Here is a 21,349-nt window from a genome sequence, read left to right as displayed (position 1 = left end):
ATGAAGCATCAGTTTATTCAGAATAATATAAAATGAAGTAACAGCAATATTCAACACGGTTTTTTACACTGTAAATCTGTTCTAACACTAGAGTCTTCTATGAGGCCTAGGTGTTAGCTGTGATTATATCTGTTCTCTATGATTATTTCAGGATACTGTTAGTTAGATATATAGGCGATGGAAGATTTTAGAACAATTTTTAGTTCAGGTCTTCCAAGCTGGTTTTACAGATGATACCCATGCAGGCCTGCTTTACTTGGCTTGGAGGCCTTTCCCATCTCCCAAAATTAAAAATGCTGGATTAGTGCATCACATTTACATTGTACCACCATTCAGCTCCCTTATCTTTACCTACAGTCTGATAGCCTGGTTTCAAACTTTGTATGACCTTAAGATTGTTTGAAGGAGATATTAATCCATTGGGCTACAGGAAATGCTGCTGCTGTTTCAATAAGCTAGTCCTTCGCAGACAGACTACTCAGGAAAACATTCTCCTCTCTGTAGTAGGCTACAAACAAATGGAGGAAACTCTTGGGCAGCTGTAGATACCTTATGTCTTTAACAGGAAGAAATAAGTTTGTGTCGTCTTAATCTTTGATATAGCCTCAATTCTTGTGTGCTTTTGTGAAGGCTTTCACAGGCAGCATTGGGAAGTTCAGTGTTCAGCATCTTTTGTCTGTGTGCTGGCATCTGGCAGGTGGGCCCAGAAAGCAGCCAGAAACGTAGCTGAGGAAAGAACAGCAGTATATAGTGGATAAGGTAAGAGTTTAGGTTGATCAAGTAGCGAGATGTGTGTGTATATTTTTACATGACTTTCCCTGCTGCTCCTTTAACCCAATCTAAAGGGAAAAGAGACCCAAATTAGGAAAAGTTTGCATAGAGCTTTTTAAGGTCACCTGCAAGACAAACTCAGGGTCACTGGAACTCCCCTATTAGTAGCTTGTCAGAGATCATTGGAATGGAGCTGGCTGACAAGAGCTCTTTCCATGCTGATTCCAAAAAGCCAAGGAAGTTTTTCAGAACACAGCTCATGTGTGCCTTTCTCAGTCATTAGTATCTTTTTTGTTCGAGGTCTGTATTGCTGTATTTCCCTGTTGGTGCAATGATCAATGTTGGGTAAACATACTTCTGCCATTATGACCCCTCTTTATTGCCTTAACAGTCTATTCCTAATTTATAATGGTTTCTTTTCACTCATAAGGGAGGAAAAAACTTCCTTCCTCATAGAACAGCGTGGGAAAAGATAGAGAATTGAATACAAAGACTGGAGGGCCAAGAACTCTCCAACTTGCTGATTTCAAGACTTGTCTATTTTCTATTGACACTGAACCACAGAAACAGCCTTGTACAGTTTTAGATGCTAGTGTTCTGTTTTAATGCTCATTTCATAAACCTCATTTTTGAGAAGAAAATAACGATTGGGTAGGTTTCATTCAACTAAGGAAACCTGCATGGAAAGACTATATTCCAGGGAACTTACAGAAAAAAAAATTTAGATCAGTATACTGTTCAGGGAGTTTTGTATGTTTAGTATTTGAAGCCATAAGCTTTAAGATGTTTAATGTTTAGGTATTTCTGTAAGTGCTTTACAGACATCTGCAGAGTGTTTTCATCGGTAATCTCGCACACCGCAACAGAAATAAAAGCTGTATATGTTAGGCGTTGCCAGGTGTGTATGGGTATCTAAATGCATATATGTATTTGTGTGCATCTGTAAAATGCATCCTGCATGCAGATAATTAAATACATCCTCTCTGGGGTTATGCTGTGACTTGCATACTTGGAGGCAAAGGTTCTGTATAAAGAACAACCTATCCAGAATACAGTGGAATTTACTGCAGCTGCTGTGGGCTTTCAAAGCAATGGCTGCAGTCAGAATCTGGCCTAAGCAATTAACTTACGAAGGACGGAAAGGAAAAGCAGCATGTGGAAGACGTAATTAATGGGAACATGTAACAGTCAGCTCTCACATAATAAATTGGCAGCTATGCCTGAGGTAACTGCCTTTTATTTGCAAAATACAGTTGGAGTTTTTTAAAAGTAATTGCACATTTTCTTCCATTCCCACATGATCCCAGAGAACACTGTACAGTACAAATAACAACAGGAATGCAATATAACCATGGTTGTTGGTGTTCTTGGGGGGGCTTGTAGGTTTTTTTCAGATTCAGGGCTATTATCTTGTTTGAGCCAATGTCTGTAGGAAAGGGGGAATACACTTTAGCTCAGGAAAAGACAGGTGGTAAAACATTTTAGAGAGGCTTAATATGGAATAATCTAAAAGGACAAGGCAGAAACAACCAGAATAAATAACAGTAAATGGTTAGATATCTATTTGCAGAACAGATTTAGTAATGTAATTCTCTTGACTCAAATACTGGTTAAGATAAATGTTCTGAAATCTTTGTTTCAAAGGCTTGAATTTTCCCTGTCTGAAAGTTTACTGCAGCTTTTCCTGAATAGCAAGCATGACATCAGTTGTTCTTTAGATACACCACGGATGCTGGCAGATCTTCAAGAAAACGCACTCTACCACTTGTCTGGTGTAAAGCTCTGGAAGGCTTCAGGATGACACACTGGCTCTCCACATTCAGCTGCTGATTCAGCTGACTCAAACAGCCTGTTGGAAAAAAACAGTGCCATAGCCCTTCCTCTCAAAAATTTTGCAAGAGGAAGGTGAGGAGGGCTTACAACTGGGGTTTGCTACTGTGACCAAGCATATAAGCTACTAGACTTGTTAACTGCCATTTCCAGGCTTCTCGATGAAGTAGAATGAACTGCATGTTGTTCCTGCTGCTACCTGGCACACATGATTCCTCTCTGCACGCAGATGGGGAGACAGGCTACCCACCATTTAAGTGCCTTGTTTGTCTGCTTGGGTTTTCTTTTATTTTTAAGTGCAATCTGTTTGTTGTCACCCCTGACAGTGGGGAGGAAAAGGGAAGTCCAAATCTATTGTAAGCGTGAGGGAGGATCTAGCCTATTTTGTCTGTGAGTGAATGGGGACGGGATCTAGTTGTAACAACCTAGCATTGGAGTGAATTCTTCTCACCGTAAATCTGATTAGAAGCTCTACTGTTTAAAATGGAACAGCCTGAAGACCAGAAAATAATAGTTCTCTGTAAAATATTCCTGCTGTAACTAGTCTCTGTATCGCTGACCCCAGGGGATCTTGCATTTGCTGCAGGCTGAGCCTCGTAGGCAGTTTGTTGCTGAACTAAGCCTTTAAATAGACAGCAAGTTTAAACAAGTACATCCTGCAATTTTTGTACTGATGAATTTAGAATGTTGTTCTAGCAAGCTTAGTATACTCAATTAATTAGTAAGGATCCTTTTAACGGGATAATTACTGTATCAGCAAGTGGTAAACTCGAAATGAATGTGAGTAGTCCTGGCTTGCATCAGGAAGAGATGTGTTGCAGTTCTAGCAAACGATTCTAAAATCATCCTTGTGTGAAAGGTTTTAGACAGCAAAGCTTGTCAGCAGCAGCGCTCTAGCTTTCTTACCTCTAGACTTGAATTAAAATCCCAAATGAAGTTGTATTCCACTCTCCATATGTCTACTTCACAATGCTATGGCAAATGATGACTGGATTTTTAAAATTTATCTTGGAAAAAGGCCTAAAATAAGAAGAGTAGGATGTGCTGCACATTATTACTAGAATATGAATGGTAGAAAGGGCTATGAAGTATATGAGACTTCCTTCTTTATGGCTGTGCATTTTTATCCTTTTGTAACGTAAGGGCCTGATCCTGCACAGAACAGTAACAGCTCATAAGTATAAACATCGGTTCACATGCTTGGGGGTTGGAATTTTTAAACAGGCTCATCTTCCAAAGAATAAACATGTCATTGCTTATGAGGATATGGATAAATAAGCACATGACTGCTGCAGTGGTGGCAGAAACACTCTTACTCATTCACAAAACCACATTCTGTATTTAGATAGCTGAGGCTTTAGAAAATAAGGTTTAATTAGGTATTTTTCATAAGGGAAATGACCTTAGGGTCACTTTGCTATTTTTTATAGGTTTTTCTGCTCTCTTTTAAAATGGATGCAGAAATTTGTAAAAGCACCTGCCATTTTCTGTGAAATAGAATTTTTAGGCACACTTTCAAAAACCCCTCGATTTTACTTTTAGCTTCTATAAGCTAAGCCTCACAAAGTCAATGGTCTTACTAAAGTGTGTTTTGGGGAGAAATTAATTGGGCCCTGTTCTTCACTCCAAATGTGAATATAGTAAAAATTATTGATAACTTTGACACACAACAGACCAGACAATTGCTCAAGTTACTTCATGGGATCTTGTCCTGCTTTATGAAATGTGAAACACAAGCCTGAATCCTTTGTCTAGATTGTCTTGTCTAACTTGAGTAGGCCATTTTCCTTGTAGTTAGATTGTATGCCTGAGTTGGGCCACTTTTAGAAATAATATAAAATGGAGACATTTTCAAAACCTGTCTCAACTGCAAGCACAGTAAAACTTGGGATGGGCGGACTGACAGACTTTACAAGTATTTTGGGGACATTTCTTTTTTGTGTTCTAACTGGTAGAAATAGAAAGGCAAGCACATCTGTAGAATACAACTGCATTTATCACAGGCATTTTCTAATGATCTATGGGGCTGGGATTTTTTATTATTGTTACTTTTATTTGTAAGCTTAAGGTTATTCAGACCATGCAGGTCCTAAGAGACAGTCTTGTGTATGCAGTTTCATGTTGTTGCATAGTTTTTAACTGAATCTAGCCAAGGAGGTAACATCTGAAAATTTTCTTAATTTCTTGAATGAACAATGTTTAGATGTTGCAGTAACAGCAGAAATCTGTCATTCCCCTTCACTTGCATGCCTACACAGTTGTTACTGCTGAAGTTGTTCCCATACACAGTGAATGTATTGTTCATCACGCTCTTGTTATGGCCCAACCATTCAATTAGAGCTAAATGCTTCTGTACTTCCCATAATGGAGAGGCTTGTCCTTCTATTTGAATACATGCAAGTACATACGTTAGCACAGTGCCACCAAAGATAATAACCAACTTTGTTAGTGTGCCAAACCTTTGTGGCTACTACAAACTATGGCTACAAAATCCCTGTGGATAATATAATAGGGAACTAGTCAAAACCCACCATACAAATGGATAAAAAAAAAGTCCCATTTCTATGAATTTGCCTCAGAAATTTCCCCTACGATTAGAAGAAATTATTGATCTCTTGATGGAAGAGGTGGCTTTGGCACTCAGGGTGTGTTTGATCATAAAAACAGGCTAAGCTCTTCTGAAGAAACTGTGGGAAACACAGCTTTTCAAGTCAGTAGCTGTGCTCGCTGATCTTATGCTAGAGCTTGGGATTCCTCTTTTGGAGGAAAGGCAACAAATTCTTTCATTTCAGTATCTTGGTCAGCAGCAGCATGAGTACTAGCTTCGTAAGGCTTGCACGGGCAACAGGTGACTTCTCCTTTCCGGCTCTTCTGCAGAATGGTAGCACGGAAGTCTAACGTTATCACTGCCAGACGATACAATTGTAGAGTCACAACTAAAATATTCTTAGCTGTAAAAAACACCAGCATCTGGTTGAATATTCTGAAATGTCCCATCAGGATTGAACGCACGATGAAGAAGGGGCCGTCCTGTATGAAAAGGCTGACTCCGATGTTCCACAGTTCCGCACTGTATCTGCACAGCAGCAGGCTGGGGATCCGCTTAGTTGATGCAGTTGGTTTGCAGCCAATATGCTGTACTGGAAACAAAATAACAGTTGTGGTAAAATGACTTTCTAAAATTAAGCCAGGGTTGGCCTAAAGGGCAGGGTACCCTGGATTATAAATGCATTCAACTGTTAACAATTCAACATAAAGAGTATCAGGTTTCTGGGATCTGTTTCAACAAAACACACCAAGCTCATGTTAAGCAGGCACTTACATGGTTCGCTGAACAGGACAAAAAAACCCCTTTTCCATCCTACAAAGCTATCGGTATTTATACACTTCTAAAACAAGAAGCAGAACACCTAACCTTTCAGGTCTCTTTCCCAGATGTTTTTCTGTTAAATCAACATGCATGGCTAATAGGTATCTTTAAGAAAAAAAGCTACCCTATTGAACGGGAACAGCCTGAGCTGTAGCACTTCAGTTTGTTCCAGGCTAAGCCCTTGCATTTAATAGATTCACCAGATAGCCGTTGTCTTTTTCATGTGTCATAGTAAGGGTAAGTCATGTCAGTGCGGGGCAGTATCAGGCATTACAGATTGGAAGAAACTGTGGTTGCTGCTTGCCATGGAAGGCTTGAGCACAGTTACTCGTTCTTAGCCTTCTGGGTATGACATTGCATGCAACTGCGGGAACTTGCATGGATGTGTTCCACTTGGTTATAATAGTGGCGGTGAGCTAACTTAAATGCCTTTTTGTGGGGTGGCGTCTCAAGAATCATCAGGAGGGTTTGTGTGTGGTAAATGTGACTGCTTCTTATGAAAATACATGTAGCTTAGCTAACTTGTCTCTCGGGCAGTGGCATTTCATTAGTTTAAAAAACATAGCTGCTTGTGATGCAGTAACAACTGCCAAACATTTCAGCTCACCAAAAGAATTCTATTGTTTGAGTCAACTCGGGAGGGGGGGGAAGGGGGGGGAACCTGGACTTAAGTGGAAAATGAGTTGTAGACCATAGAAATTTGCTGAATCCACTAGGCAAAACTTCAGCAGCAGCTAATTTTTTAATATGTTTTGTGCCATTGCTGTTTAATTGCCCTAACTGCATTGCTGTAGTCCAATAATGTGTCTACAATTTTCTAGTTTACATGATGTTTGAGGTGGGAGTAAAAATTCTGATGCTTAAATGAAATATCTGTGCAACTGAATAGAACTACCAAGAATAAACTGTACCCATAGTAAGTTTAAGGGAAATGTGTGTTCAATAATTTAATTTTTAACTGGTAAATGTAATTAAATTGGCAGAAAAGCAATATCCAGAGGAAAAAATGCCCAGTACAAAAGTTACTTCATTTAAATTAAGTGAATACAACTATTTAAGTGCCATTTTAATTTCAGTGGTGGTTTTGTGTATGTGTGTTGGTGATGGTTCTTCGTGTGGGTTTGGTTTTGGTTTGTTTATTTTTTTCTAGATCTGAGTGGTGTGCATCTTTAACAGAAAAAAATTCTGATACTGGTAAAATACAGCTGTGATAAATCTGAAATGTAGTTGCATTAGTTTTTTTCAGGAAGTGAGCTTCTTGAGGTGAAATAGTGAAATATTTTCCTAATTTCAGTGTTGAAAATGAAGCCTAGTGTTGTCCATGAAGAAAAGGCTAATGAAAAAATCCTGGAATAATATGTGTGTAATTATTTTATTCATTTATTATTTTAGTCAGATGCTAATGAGGATAACTTATCTTTGGACTGGTATAGTTGAATTGCAAAGTTTTAGCGGCTGGAGGCCAAAATGGTTGGAACAGATGATGATTGGGCAGCTTTCATTCTTCTTGAACACAGAGGGGCCCTTTCTGCCTGACTTGGCTGCCTGTTGGGCCTTTAAGATACTGGTGTATAGTCCCAACATTGTATGGTCCTTCAGGTTCCTTGTGAATAGGTTAATTTCTCCTGTGATAATATCTTCTGTGCTCTTGGCTGTGCTGTTCCCTGTGATTAAGAATCACCTGTCTCTCCATAAGGTCTAGCAACCTTCCCAGGTTTCAGCCGTAATATAATCTGAGACCAAATCTAGCTCAAGAGTTTACATAGTGAAGTTTAAGGCAGTAACAGGCAGCTAGAGCAGATACTCCAATATAATATTACACTTTCCTCTTTTTCTGGAAGTAGTTTTATCAGGGAGATCAGAGGTTAGCCAGAAACAAGTGTTTCTTCCAAAGAAACCACAATGAACTTTCTTCAGAAATCATCATTGTCGTATATATTGCTTTCCACCAGAAATCCTTGGTATGCCCTGTAGTGTGTGCACAGCCACAACACATGCCAGTAAAAACATTTGTTCTCTTGTCTATGGGCAACTACTAACCTGCAAGATCAAGTGGAAACTGTAACATACTCCAGGTCCATACAGCAAGAATTGCATTTATGAGAGCATAATTCTTCCTATAGGAGGGGAAAAAAGTGGTAACAGTGAAGATGCAGTTTCCTTATGTGATAACAAGAATGTTTCCTGCAGTATTTGGAATGTCATTTAAAAGGGTGGCTGAGCGAAACAATGATTGATTAATTGCACGCTCTGAGATGTAAAACTAAGGAAAATAGAGGAAACTTTTGGTATGGAGTTTCTGCTGTTCAGGCTACGAGTTCCAGCTGTGTAATTACATTAAATATCTGATGCTAATGTTACAATGATAAGCATATGGAAATAGACTCTGTGGCTCGAAGGGGAGATATCTTTACCCTTGTAGCGATTACACATTCCTTACAAGCCTGAAGCTTCCCTGCCAAGTGGGAAGGACCTCTTTTCCTGTTGTAAAACCTTTTATTTGATATTTTAAAAAAATAGTATGTCTGTAAGAGACCTCTTCTGTGATTCCTCTTCTTTATGAGGGATGTTCACAGCTCATCTCTCAGTGCTGAGAGGGGGAGATGAGCTTACTTTCTCTGGGAGAGATCACAATGTTGAAAATGCACACCAGACTATGCTATTCCCTTTCTTCTTATCTTTGAACACTTTGTCATTCTATCATGAAGAAAGTACATATGAGATAACCAAAGAAGCAACTTGGATAATGAATCACTAAAGCAAACTCTAGTTGCTTCCTCGCCAGTCTGAAACAATTCATTAACCTGAGAGAGGCTTACTGTGTATCCAGTGTTTCAACTCTTGCAGCTATAAGAACTGACACTGCGTGGCAGTTATGCTAGTTGTTTGGGTCTTTGTACACTTTTATTGTGATGGATGTGACATGCTTCTCCACTGGCAACAGATGAGTAATCCCTAAAAAAGCTCATAGGACTGTTAGGTCTTTTAGAGAGGGAAAGGTGAGAGTAGGAAAACAGAGCCCTTGAACGTAGCCTTCTGTTACCTGTGGGAAATGCAGTTCCACCAGTCTGAACGCCACAGATTGCACAAACAAATCTTCAAACAAAACAAATATTTTGCATTATGGCAATTATTTCTGTCAGCAAATAGTTCTTACCGAACATCTTCGATGTCCAAGGTTTCACTAGCAAATTCAAGTATATCTGCTGCTGTTCCCACAAACATGAGAAGCAGCTGAGACAATTGATCCCGGGTGATTTCCATTCCAATGGGGAGAAGCCATCTCCCAACTACGAGTAGCAACAGAAAAGTCTGGTGGAGGGCCAGTGTCCATACAGTCTCACAGATTGTGGAAAGCTGATTCACAAGGACTTTAGCCTGTTTAAAAGGCAACCACAATAACGTACTGTAAGTTCAGGAGACTGATATTAATAGGTACCTTCAGAGACTGTATTCACCCTTGAGCCTGTTTTTGTTCTCCTTCACCTTGTATTAGAGCAAATCATTCCTATGTGGCAGGCATAATTTGAAAAAGGCACATTAATACAAACTTTGGGTAATGAATAACAAGTCTTTCTCTATGTACTACTACTCCTGTTGTAATTTTTCAGCTGAGCATTATCTTTTGCAGAACCATCACCCAGACACTTTCCAAATGTGGCTGCTGAGATTTGGAAGAGGATGGTGGGAGAGTCTCCTCTTCACCCAGAGACTTGTACTACCAACAGTAGTATGCAGCACACCATAGACCATTTTCACAATATGTTTTTTTGAAACTTTTCTTCTTTTTTTTTTTTTAGTTTTACTCACTGTGTGAGGACCTTGCCCAAATAGACACAACAGACCCCTCTAATTGCTCTAAAATCACAAGAACTTTACTAGGATTAGGAAAAGGTGTCCTACCGTTTGAATGATGTGGTGATCTGTTCCCTCACTTCCATGACTGCTGTCTCTGGATTCATTGAAGTCTTGGTTGCTGACATTCACCTGAACTGCTCCAGGCTCATTACCACAGTACTGTTGTGAACAAAAACATCACATATGCATAAACATCCCACACAGGGAGCAGATGTGCTCTGTGGTTGAAAGAGCCCTGTTTCACTGAATTGCAGAGAGTTCATTTGTGAAAGTCAGTTGATGTTTACGAAGGTACATGCTTACTCTGAATGTAATTCCCCCCTTGTTCAGAAGGGAGAAATTCATCTCATGAAGACAGGAGTGATGTGTTGGTAGGTTCCTGAGAAAGTGTAGGGTTGTACTGTGCAAGAGGATGTAAGTACAAAGGTTGACCGAGTAGCTGACACCTTTGTGCTGTTAAGACCGCATTCTTTCTATTTGATCTGCCTGCAGCTCTCCAGAACAGGCTACTGGGTTTCCTACATAATCTCTCTTTGCCTAAAACAGTAAAACAGGGTAAAAAATTATCATGGTCAATCTACTGTTTTATGTTCATGGTCAGTCTCTATGTTCAACCTGTTCTCAAAATATCTGCTTCTCATCTTTACGGTACAGAAGAAGTTCTCTAAAAATGCCATTGTTTCAATCTTCTGTATGATTTCCCTCAAGGCTGGAATAATAGAGTTGGGGAAGGATGCTTGGGTTGTATTCTCTGCCCCCTCCCAGCTGTGCCTTATTCTGCAAGGCAATTCATAATGTGAGAGGTGAGATTCAGGAATAATTAAGAAAAATGGGCCTGTGTTGTTGCTCAGCCCTGCAGAGTAGAAAAAAAAAAACAGGTATTTTTACTTTCTCCAAGTACCCAGTGCTCTAGGAAATCAAATATTGGCTAAAACATATGGTTATTTAAACTGCAATAAACCAGTGGTGGGACTGTGTCCTGTCTGAGGTCTGCAGCACTGCCCCTGCCCTTCTACCTCCCCTCCCAAGGCTGCCCCTGGAGCAACTGGGGTATGGTGCTAAATTCTATCTTCATAACAATCCCTTAATATCCCTTTTCTTTGTAATAAAAAAGGGATAATTAGAAAATCAAACCATGCTGTTATTAAAGACTTTTATCCTGTCCTATTTGTGCCAGAGAACACCAGATGATTTGCATTTCTCCATTGGGCCCCCCACCATTTTATTGCACAGGGAGTGATTTTTCTGCAACAATCAGAGTGTGTTCTAGTGCATACTGAGTAGCTGTTGTTCAGCATCATGCCTGCCAATATAAAGGCAACATTTTCCAGCAAATGTCACATTCTAGCAAATTTCAGATTCTACTTTGATACTTTACTTGGTCTCTGATAATGTTGCTAAGTATCTGGGTAAATGCTGCCTCTCGCCTGACCTTGTCATAGATAAATGGAGCACATTCCTGCGGTCTGAAAAATCTGGGGAAAAAGGTCAGTGCTTGTTGCTTTTATATTTGGTGGTAAAGGCTCTTAACTGAGTGCTTCCCTAATTTGGACAGTAGGTGTGAGAGCGTTGAAAGATTGAGTCACAGATAGGGGCAAGATGATATTTCCATGTGGAAGAGGGAAGTCTAAAGATCTGGACATGGAAAGAGTGAGATGGAGGGGCTGGTCCTCTGTCTGGCTGCAGCCTTGTGGGGCTAATCTCGCTGTGTTAGCCCTTCAAACAAAGAGAAACGAAACACCTTGTTTAGAGGATGTTTTGGAAATGAAATTTAACTGGTGCTCTGGAGAAGCCTTTTTATCTGTTGCCTGTAGAAAAAGTCTAAAGTGTGGGGAGAGCAGCCCCAAGGTCAAATCAGCCCAAATCAGAATAACCCCTGCAACAGGCAGTGTGACACAGTCGGCTGAGGAGACCATGACCTAAAAATATTGTGTAACTGGTGTAACCACCCTAGAATATTAAGTGAATATCTACCTTGTAACAAATAGCTTGGGTAGACAAAGGGATTACTAACTTGTGCTGGAGGAGGAAGGCTAATTCACCCTGATGGCCTTTGGATTGTCATTGTCTGCATTTCAGCTTACTCCTCTGCCCCTTACCTGACCCAGCAGGGGTAAGAGGACGGGAGCTGTGAACTTGCATTAAACTTCACATCGGTGTTTGTGGTTTTTTTGTTTGTTTTTTTAAAGCCCTGCTGCTCAGGGATGAATTTGCCAGATTTGAGGGAGGACCCACGTAGGGTAGCCTGCCACATCTGCCGCATGTGCAAGGATAGCGGAAATCCCTTCCCAAACACTGTGAGAACTCCCAGCAAGTAAATCAGGTGGCTGAAGGACAGGAGTGAAATAAGAGCCTGTAGCAGTTGTACTGTGTGGGCAGCAAGGCGTGGGGCGCCGCGCTCTCCCCATGCCAACGGCAGAGAGCAGGTAACTCTTGTGGCTGCTCCCCACAATCCACGCGCAGGGCAGAGGAGCTACAGGAGTCAGCAACTCACACCGCTGGAGGGAAGCGGAGGAAAGCATGCCACAGCTTACATGTGGCTTGCAAGGAGGCTCTTTTTTTTTTTTTTCAAACTTTAGTGGCACAAAGGTGCAGAGAACACTTCTTTAAGAAAATTAATTCACTTTATCAGTGTCTTTTGTAGGTTCCCTATGTGTAATTTTTGTAAGTACTCCCAGCTGAGTCAGGGGTTACTACTTCAGTGCAAAGCTCCACGAACTCTGACTGAATGGCACTCCTCAGGGCTGGGTCCACATCTCTCCTCAACTGCATGCAGGCAGCAAATGGAAAACTGCATCTGCAAAGCCAGTTGTTGAAGCAGGCTCCTGTTTTTTAATTTAAGTACGTTCATATCTTGTTCTGGTTTGTTTCTCTCTGAATATTTATTGAATACTGATTGTGGTGGTGATTCACTTGAAAGTTTGCAGAAGACCCTCTATTTTCATCATGTATATGCATGTAAATAGGACTAGTGGTGCCAGGCATATTTGCCTAGCCAATTATGTATGTGCAGTGACTTAATGGGAATGTGACAAGGAAAAAGTGAATACTAAGTTTCACAGGCAGTTGACAAACGTGGTTTACCTCTTTACTGCTAGAGCCCAGTTACTCCTAGGTTCCTAGGTATGGAGACTTTGTGTATAGCTAAACAAATACACCTTTTTTTTTTCTTTTTTTACTGTGCTGAAATAAAACAGGAAGAAATTGTACACATTTTGCATAAATTCTAGCTCAGTTTACTTCCTTTGTTTCTTCTGGTATGAAGCTTTCATCCCTCTGATTTATAAAACATCTAATCAAAACAGAAACTCTGTTGCCTGACACAGTGTTGTGCTAGTGTGTAGCCTGCAGAGAGCTCACTGTCAGTGCATGGGGAACTCCTGAAGCATCGAACTAATTCAGCAAATTTATCTCTGCGTGTTATTGTGATCCATTATTCCCAAATAAAAATGAGGTTAGCTAAAACTTTTCACAGTGGGTCCAGCACTGAGATGGTAAAATTGGCACTTGAATACCAGGGCAAAGCATCCTCTATCTTGTTAAGATGCATGGAGGCTGGCAGCCTGGGCACATTGTGGAAGATGCTAGCACTTCCCTGGAGCCGGCCCTCTGCCAAGCAACAGGTACCCTGCTTGCTCCCTGCCATTTGCTGGAAACAGTGTCACCGTTGCTATGGCAACGTGTGTGATGTCAGAAATTCAAAGCAACCGTGACTGCTTCATTTTGCTTATGCTGGAAAGCTGAAATGTAAAACAGGGAGAAAGATTGCATAAACTGTTTTTACAAATTGAGGAAAATAACAGATATGGGAGGGAAGAAATGGTAAAAGATGTAAGATCGCTTTTAGGACAGAGAGGTTCTAGAATTTTAGCTGGTAAGAGAATCCCACCTCCCAATGAGGCTGAGGGAATGGGCGCTAATATTCACTATTTCCTTAAAATGTCCAAGTAAAGGTTGTTAAGAATAGTTATAAGGTTTACTAAGTGTCTACCTTTTACTGACTGGGAAGCCTACATCAACTGCAGTGCTGGTAGTCAGGTAAACCCGGCAAAAAGTGGTCAGTTATTGCTTTTTGTGCAGTGATGCACCAGGCATTTGAAAAGGTAATGGAGGTATTTGTTTATCTGAGATCTTATATGATATTAAGAAATAATGTTTGGGAGTTTTAATTAAATAGTTTTAACCTTCTTGCCATTCTGTTTTGCAGACAGCAATTTTTTCACTCAGTATAGCTCAATTTACTTTATAGCCTCTCCCAAACATGTATTTCATCCCTAAATACTTTACTGCAAAGCAGTAGTTTCTATGTAGTCAGTATTTCACTGTTGGTATATGAGTAGTATTACTTATGTCCAGTTCTGTGTTACTTGGAGAGGCAGATTTGCCTCTGTCTTCAGGAAGAGAGACTGCATATCAGCACGTGCCTTAAATAACAGCACCAACACAAGCAGTTAAGGTTTCCTGTGAAAGATTCGACATGAGATCAAAGTTCTACTGCCTTAAAAGACCACAAACCATTTTCACGGTGTATACGTTAAATGTGTGGATCTAGTAACTGCATAATTACCCCTTCCGTTAGTATTTTAATAAGGAAAATCTTAGCAATATTTTAGTATCGGGAGTAGTACTAGCCTGGGTGCTGTGCTTGAGATTAATTGTTAGGAGGGCTGCTGCCCTTCTGGAGGTATTGTTTTTGATTCTATTAGGTTGTGTGTTTCGAGAACTCTCTATCCTATCTCTCCAGGTATAAACTAAGCTGTTAACTTGATATACTCCCTCTTTAATTCAGAGTAGCAGTATATCAATAAGAACAAAGTATGCCATGTTCTAACATCATTTTGGGAAATAAACTGCTGCCTTTGACTACAGAATTAGCCTGTGTCTTGGACCAGATCTAACTATGACAAATGTTCTCAATATCCACATTACCTGTCTGTGACTGTTTAAGGAGATTTGGCAAAACAAGAAGACAATAAATTCCTGCTGCTGTATTTAGAAAAAGCCTCAGGCATTTTCAGTGTAAACACAATTTTGAATATTTGATTATGCTTCTGTGGGCTCTAACAATGTTTCAAAGGAGAAAATGAGGCACTATGTCTTCTTAGTCTAATTTATGTATTTTCTTCTGTTACTTTTTGCTCTTGTTCCTATTGGGCCCTTTTCTGCTGTGGATGTAAGGTAGTACATATGTACAAAAGCTGGGGCAGACAAAATTCCCTTTTCACTACGTGGAAGTGCTATAGGGACTTGAAAGGAGCCTGCATGAGGAGGTGGTTCACTCAACACCAGCTGCTGGGCTCATTTGCTCTGTCCTGGCCCTAAGTGACCCCATCCACCAAAAGACCGATTGCCTTTAAAATTTTTACCATGTGTTTTAATCTGGCAGACACTCCCCTGCCAGATTACTATACAGCACAAACAAAGCAAGAACGCTGGCAGACAAATTACCATGTCGGCTACCTGTGGTAGCAATCTCTGAGTATTCTTCTAGGTTGCAGCAAGCATGAAGTAATTTGAGGCCTCTTCTACGGACACCTGTCTCAATTTTGGCTTGCTTGGAGCTGTGATATCTCCCTGTAAGTGCTGTGAAACTCATACTTTCATTTACAAAGACCTCTAAAGCAATTAAGTTCCCTCACCATCCTGAGCAAAATTCAAGCTGGTAATGTGGGGGTGAAATGCTGGTTTTCGAACTTCTAGTCCTCTGTTCCCCAGACAAATACAAATAAATGGTCTAATTTTTAGCTAGGAATGAGGCTCATTATTTGATATTTAGGAAATGCATGGTAGTCATAGTATAGCTGTAGCTGGGTTGGGAGACCCACCACTATAAAACAGAAAATTGGAACAGGACCTGGCAGGCTTCTGTCCACATGCCAAAATCCAACCCATCAAATAATGCATCAATTTCAAACTAGTCCATCTTGCCTCATAATAAATACCTGAGTCCCATGATGAATTTCTAGTAGCCATAGTGATGGTACTGTGCAAATCAGATATAAAAATATTGCTGGTGAAAACCTGTAAAGGAAAAGAAAATATAGCTTGGTGTTATATCACATCATAAATACCATATATCCTATGATTATCTGCATTAAAAAGTATCTTGTGCCCTCCTACCAGGTGGGATACTAAGAAATAGGGTAACTGCAAATAAGAGTTGCTATTCTTGCCAAATTCCTCATACTGTCAGTATTATGAATCATAGGTTTATTTGTACATCATCAAAGATCATATAAGGAAGGTTATTTAAAATCTATTTTTAAGAACTAACCAAAGGACTTTGCTGTTTTTATTCCATCAGTGTTCTCTGTAGTTAAAATAAAAAAATAAAAAGCCTCCAGCTTACATGCTCTTTCTGATTTCATGAAGGGTGAATTAATACATTTAGTCATTTCATTGAATGATGCTGGGATAAAGGTTGTTGATCAGAATCCTGTGCATTGACATAGGAAAGGTAGAAATGGCATTAGTTTGCCTAAAACCAGCATTTCTTCAGTAGGAGGTCTTTCAGTGGCAAGCTGAAATGGTTTATGAAACTGGGTCTTAGCCTTGTTCCCCCATTTGTGCTAACAATTGTATAATTCTCTAGGATTTCTGTCTCTAGTTATTCTTTCCCTGAAAGTCTTATATGAAACTTATGACAGCGAAGTTTTATTATCTTCAGCTTCTTGAGATGAGTTTATTCAGAAGTACCAGAGAGTTTCATTACTCCTCCTGCAAGCACTGATTCTTGTGAGGGTTGCCAATGTTTCCTTATCAAACGTGTGACAATTTTCTTTGGGGTGGGTGTTTGGGGGGGTTTTTTGGGTTTTTTTGGCAATTCCAATCCTTTTGGACTAGGAATGAGGTCTGATGCCACTAATGTTTCATCTAGCTCTGCTGTAGCATGGAGTAAGCATCACTGCAATGCTGCTGAGCTCACAGCAGCCTTTGCACCATCACGTATGTACTGGCCCAGGACAGGACAGTGGAGTCAAACTCAGAATACTTCCTTGATTCCTTCTACCTTGTCACTGTCACATTCTGCAGTGAGTTTAAATTGCTCGTATGTATGTAACTGCAGCAACATTTTGGTCAAATATTGTTGCATTTATTGTTTGTTCCTATCCTGAATGAACGTTTATTTTGTAATCATGATGTTTCCAGTGGAGACTAAGTATCGAGGAAAAGAAAAAAACCTTGCTGCTCAGCAGGGATGACTGGTTTGCTGAACTGCTATGATATGTTTCAAACAATCCCCTCTAAATAAGACAGTCCTGGTTTGTGTTTGGGGGTTTGGTGGGGTTTGGTTTGGGTTTTTTGTTTTTTGTTTGGGTTTTTTTGCAGTTGGTTGGTTTGATTTTTTTGCAGAAGTGAGGGGGTGGTGTTTGTTTTGGTAGTGGGTTTTTTTGTTGTTGTTTGCTTTTTTTTTAAAAAAAAAAGTTAATTATTCTGTAGGGTTTTACCCTGGTTATTTTGGAAGAGAACACACCTCTCATTTGAATGGGAGAAGTAACGTATTTCACAGTATTTCCTGTAGGACTTGAGCACATGAAAAATCCATCCAGCTGGCAGGTTAGCAATACTGAGCTAATGATACCATGTCAGGCCAGGAGACTTCAGGGGCTTTAACCCTGCCTTTCTTTCAGAAGGAGCAATCTAAAGGAAATATGTGGCCAGGCCCACAATAATACTTTTTCTCTGCATGTCCCGTTTAATTTTTTGTGCTGGTGTACTAAGCAACACTCTTCTGCCAATAATGAATGGAGAGTGTATGAAGCTCTTGGAGTCAGGAGAGTCCTGTGGCACAGTCTGCCCTTTGCTTGTATCAGTGATTGTCTATGGTGGCGTTTCTATAAATGCAGATGATATACTGCCTGTTCTGAATGTGTTTTCTGCCAGAGCAGAAAGTTATCCTGATGCAAACAGATGCTGATCACTTGTCTACAGTACTTACATAGAAGCATACTTTACTGTATTGCTTAAAGTGCTGGACCACATCCATTTTCAAAATTTCCTTCTACCTAAATTTAGCCCAGTTTTCTAGTACATGGTTTTGTCTAAAATGGATCTGCTTTCTCTGTCTGTTTTTCTTTGGATTTTCCAAAAGCTGCCATACTAAGTGTTCCTTCATGAAGATTCTGCTGCTGCCTCCTCTCCCCGTTGAATCTGGTCTGCTCACTCTGCCTCTGTCTCATAACTGTGCATTTGGAGCTCTGTTGTTAAATTTTCCTGTGTCTCGGACTTCATCACTAGTTTTATTACATTCAGATTTAGAGCATGGAATGCTTGTGTGAACTGTCACACAGCACTGCTGCTGTTATAATGAGTTTCACAGTTGCAATGGGCAGGACTTTAAGATCATTGAAATATTATAGGGCTTTTTCTGTCCTGGATTTGTCTCATGGCCTGCCTGCAGTTTGAGTTTTTAAAAATAAAAGGTGCTAGTGAAATCCTGACAATTAGTTACATGACCACTTCCTTTTTACAGAGCGTTTGTTTTGGCTGACTGAGTGCTGATGAGCTGTAGATGACTGTAGCAATTCTTTTGATGCATGTAGAAACCCATGTACTTGGGCAAACTCTGCTATGACTAACTTTTTTACCCGTTTCTCAGTCAGCCTTTCATGTGTGAAAGTTCCCCTCTGGAATAGCCTCTCAAATCTAAATATATAAGCCGTTCTTGCTGTATTGCAAAAGAGGTTGCTGCTCATCATTTATTTGTTCACTGAGGTTTTGTTCATGCCCTAGCATGGCATTAGCACTATTGCAAGTAGCAGGGATGGGGAATGCAGTCCCAGGGAAGAGGTGCAAACCAGGGCATGGCAGGATGGGGTAAGAGGTGCAGGGCATCTGTATGGAATAGCCTGTGTGGGCCCCTCAGCACTCTTGTGCGCCTCATAGGTGTAGTCCCTAACACCTTGCTGTTCAGGAGTGCCAAGTGATATGGTGAGGGAGTGCATGCCCCCTGCTTCCCCAGCCCTCGGGACAGGCAGCTCCAGAGCATGCATCTCTTGCCTGCAGCTACATTTCCCGTATTTTTCAGCTGTTAATATGGATACACATACAGAACTATACAGACGGCGGCTCCCAAGCAGTCTGCTGCAAAACTGCCCCTCCTGAAAGCCTTCTGAACTTGGCAATGGACTAGCCAGGGCTTTATCAGTTTTCTACCCCCACCCTCCACCCCCAGGTGCAGCAGAGGGGAAAACGCAATCCCCTGAAAGCTTGGCAAAAACAAAGCCAGGACTGCAGTGCTCTCGGGCAGCAGCCGTAGAAGGCAGCCTCACGTCTCCAGCAAAGTGCATGCAAAGAAGCAAGAGGGGCTCCATCGGAGCCGGCAGGATATGCTCACCATTTGTAGCCTCTGCCTTGCTTAAACTTGAGGGTGAGCCCTGTTTCCAGGCACAGGAGAAGATTGAGCAGTGCCAGTAGCCAGTACTTGGGTTCTTTCTTCACTGCAGTCACTCTCCAGACCCCGATGAGAGAGTGCAACACAAAGAGCAGGCGAGTAACCAGAGCATTGAGCAGCACCATCAGCTCCATGCTGGACCAGCCCCCCGCCCCTCTTCCCGCACCGCAGGGGCCCTGTGCTGTTCAGGAGCCCTGGGAAGTTACCCTGGGAATCACTGGGAAGCGTGCTCACCACAGGCAGGCAGATCTCTTCTCCTCTTCCATCCCCACAAAGAGGCCCATTATAACAAAAAAGAACCGGCTTTGCCCCTCCCCCAGACTTCCTGAAAACTTTTTAAAGGATAGGGGAAAAAAAACCAAACCCACAAACCAGAAAGCTCCCGATTCCAGGCTGCAGGGGGTTGTAGCGCTCAGTACAGCTCCAAGCACACTAAGGCAGGGGTGCAAAGGGTTTCCTTCCGTCCCTTCTCCATCCTCCGTTCAAGGACTAAACGCCAGGAAGGTTTCTGTCTCACACTCTGCTAAGCCCCCCTTGCTGCTCTCAACACGTAGGCTTCTAGCAAAGAGACAAAATCTAAGAAGCATCGTTAACTTGCATCTTCTTTGCTAAAAGCTTCATTACATTACTCAGACTGCAAAACTTTCTTTCCTCCTGCCTCCCCGTGAAATATATAATTCATATTTGGGAGCTTTTAAAATTGTTTGCTTAACATTGCAATACAGAAAGCAGAAACCGTGTACTTAATTCAATGCTGGGATACCCATGTGCAACAGAAGTTAGAAAATCTAAACTGTACTGAAATCTAGTCAAACTACTATACTGTATAAACTACACCCTGCTTCAGGACTAAGTAGCAGCTCCAGAAATCAGGCTGAAATCTTGGCTAACAACAATGTTACTGATTAGGCCAGTAGGGACATAGTCAAACCTCTGCCTATTTTTGTGTGTTAGGTCAGCTACCTCTAGCCTGACCTTCAGTATCTTCTGTGGGAACAGTTTAAGAAGTACAGAGTATGTTTAAAAATTGCTTTGATGTTTCTCACAGTGATTACAAATGTTGTTTGAATTTACACTTGGGTAACCAAAGAGAAATATCTTCTTGATCAAAATTGTCACTGTCTTGCTCCAATTTTCTGTTAATTTGCTGCCAAAGCGCTTAAAACTGAGATACACCTTTTTAAAATACACATGGGGAAACAGGAATGGGTGAGTCAGGTCCATGTAGCATACTGTGGCACTCCAAAGGTCCTAACTTCCTAGCTGATTTAATTTTAAATATCCTGTTCTACTTTAAACACAAGGAGATACTCTTCTAAGAGTTGTGACCTTTGTAAGAAGTTGTTTTTCCTCAATTGCTAAGAGCCACGTTTTCCTCGCTGAAAACCCAAGCCTCTTTCTCTGTGAAGCGCTGAGGCTGGTGCTGCCAGCTGATATCCTTGCGGGTGGGGGCACATGGAGAAGACTACTTAAAAATAACCCTGCCCAGAAAAAAAGAAAAACCAAAGCCGCTCCACAGCACAGATCACTCGCTCGGGAAATGCCTGAATAAATAAATGGACTGTGCAGCTTTTTGAAGCACCAAAATCAAGTTCCTCACACTCTGAGGAAAATTAATTCAAGTCAAGGGCCTACTCCTGATAATCCCCTGCCAGCGGCTACCCTGTCATATTGTGCCTTCAGTGCTGTTGGTTCACAGCCCTTCCGCTGGTGTTAAGGTCAAACCTAGTTGAAGAGGAAACGGGGAACAGACGGAATTGAGAGACTGTTTAAACAAGATACTCCTTCGTGGGAGTGGTATGTGGAACTGGGTATGTCTAATTCATGGAGATCCCAACAGTGCAGATGTCATAAACTTGGAAAGATGACGATCACTGGGACATTCACATGATATCATGTATTCGGGAAGTGTGTGGTAAGCTTTGCTGATAGCTAGTACCTCTGCATATTAAAGACACTTCGGAGCTGAACTGCTTAAGGTAATTTCATGAATGAACAACCCAGATTTCACATTGGTGGAAGTCCCAAACTTATGTAGGAAGAATATATAATATTGACTCTGCCTAGCTGACCAGTGGACCACGATGGCAACACAACAGGCTGAGTGAAGGAAGAAGTCGGTAGGT

At 41.0% G+C, this 21,349-nt stretch overlaps 1 protein-coding gene across 1 annotated transcript; it reads right to left on the bottom strand.

Annotated features, from left to right (window-relative positions):
* Window positions 1-1,966: 1,966 nt before the first annotated feature.
* Window positions 1,967-19,618, bottom strand: TMEM26 (transmembrane protein 26). The gene is made up of 6 exons (XM_056352880.1): window positions 19,167-19,618; window positions 15,772-15,850; window positions 9,875-9,988; window positions 9,129-9,349; window positions 8,012-8,088; window positions 1,967-5,741 (listed from the first exon to the last, which is right to left on the bottom strand). Exons 1-6 carry the CDS (start codon window positions 19,355-19,357, stop codon window positions 5,335-5,337), a joined length of 1,089 nt encoding a protein of 362 aa, XP_056208855.1. The 5' UTR covers window positions 19,358-19,618; the 3' UTR covers window positions 1,967-5,334.
* Between the last annotated feature and the right edge of the window lie 1,731 nt (window positions 19,619-21,349).

Source organism: Falco biarmicus, chromosome 9 (assembly GCF_023638135.1).
Source record: "Falco biarmicus isolate bFalBia1 chromosome 9, bFalBia1.pri, whole genome shotgun sequence".
NCBI lineage: Eukaryota > Metazoa > Chordata > Aves > Falconiformes > Falconidae > Falco > Falco biarmicus.
The sequence above is the reverse complement of the archived record's forward strand: the minus strand, read 5'-3'. Positions and strand labels throughout refer to the sequence as shown.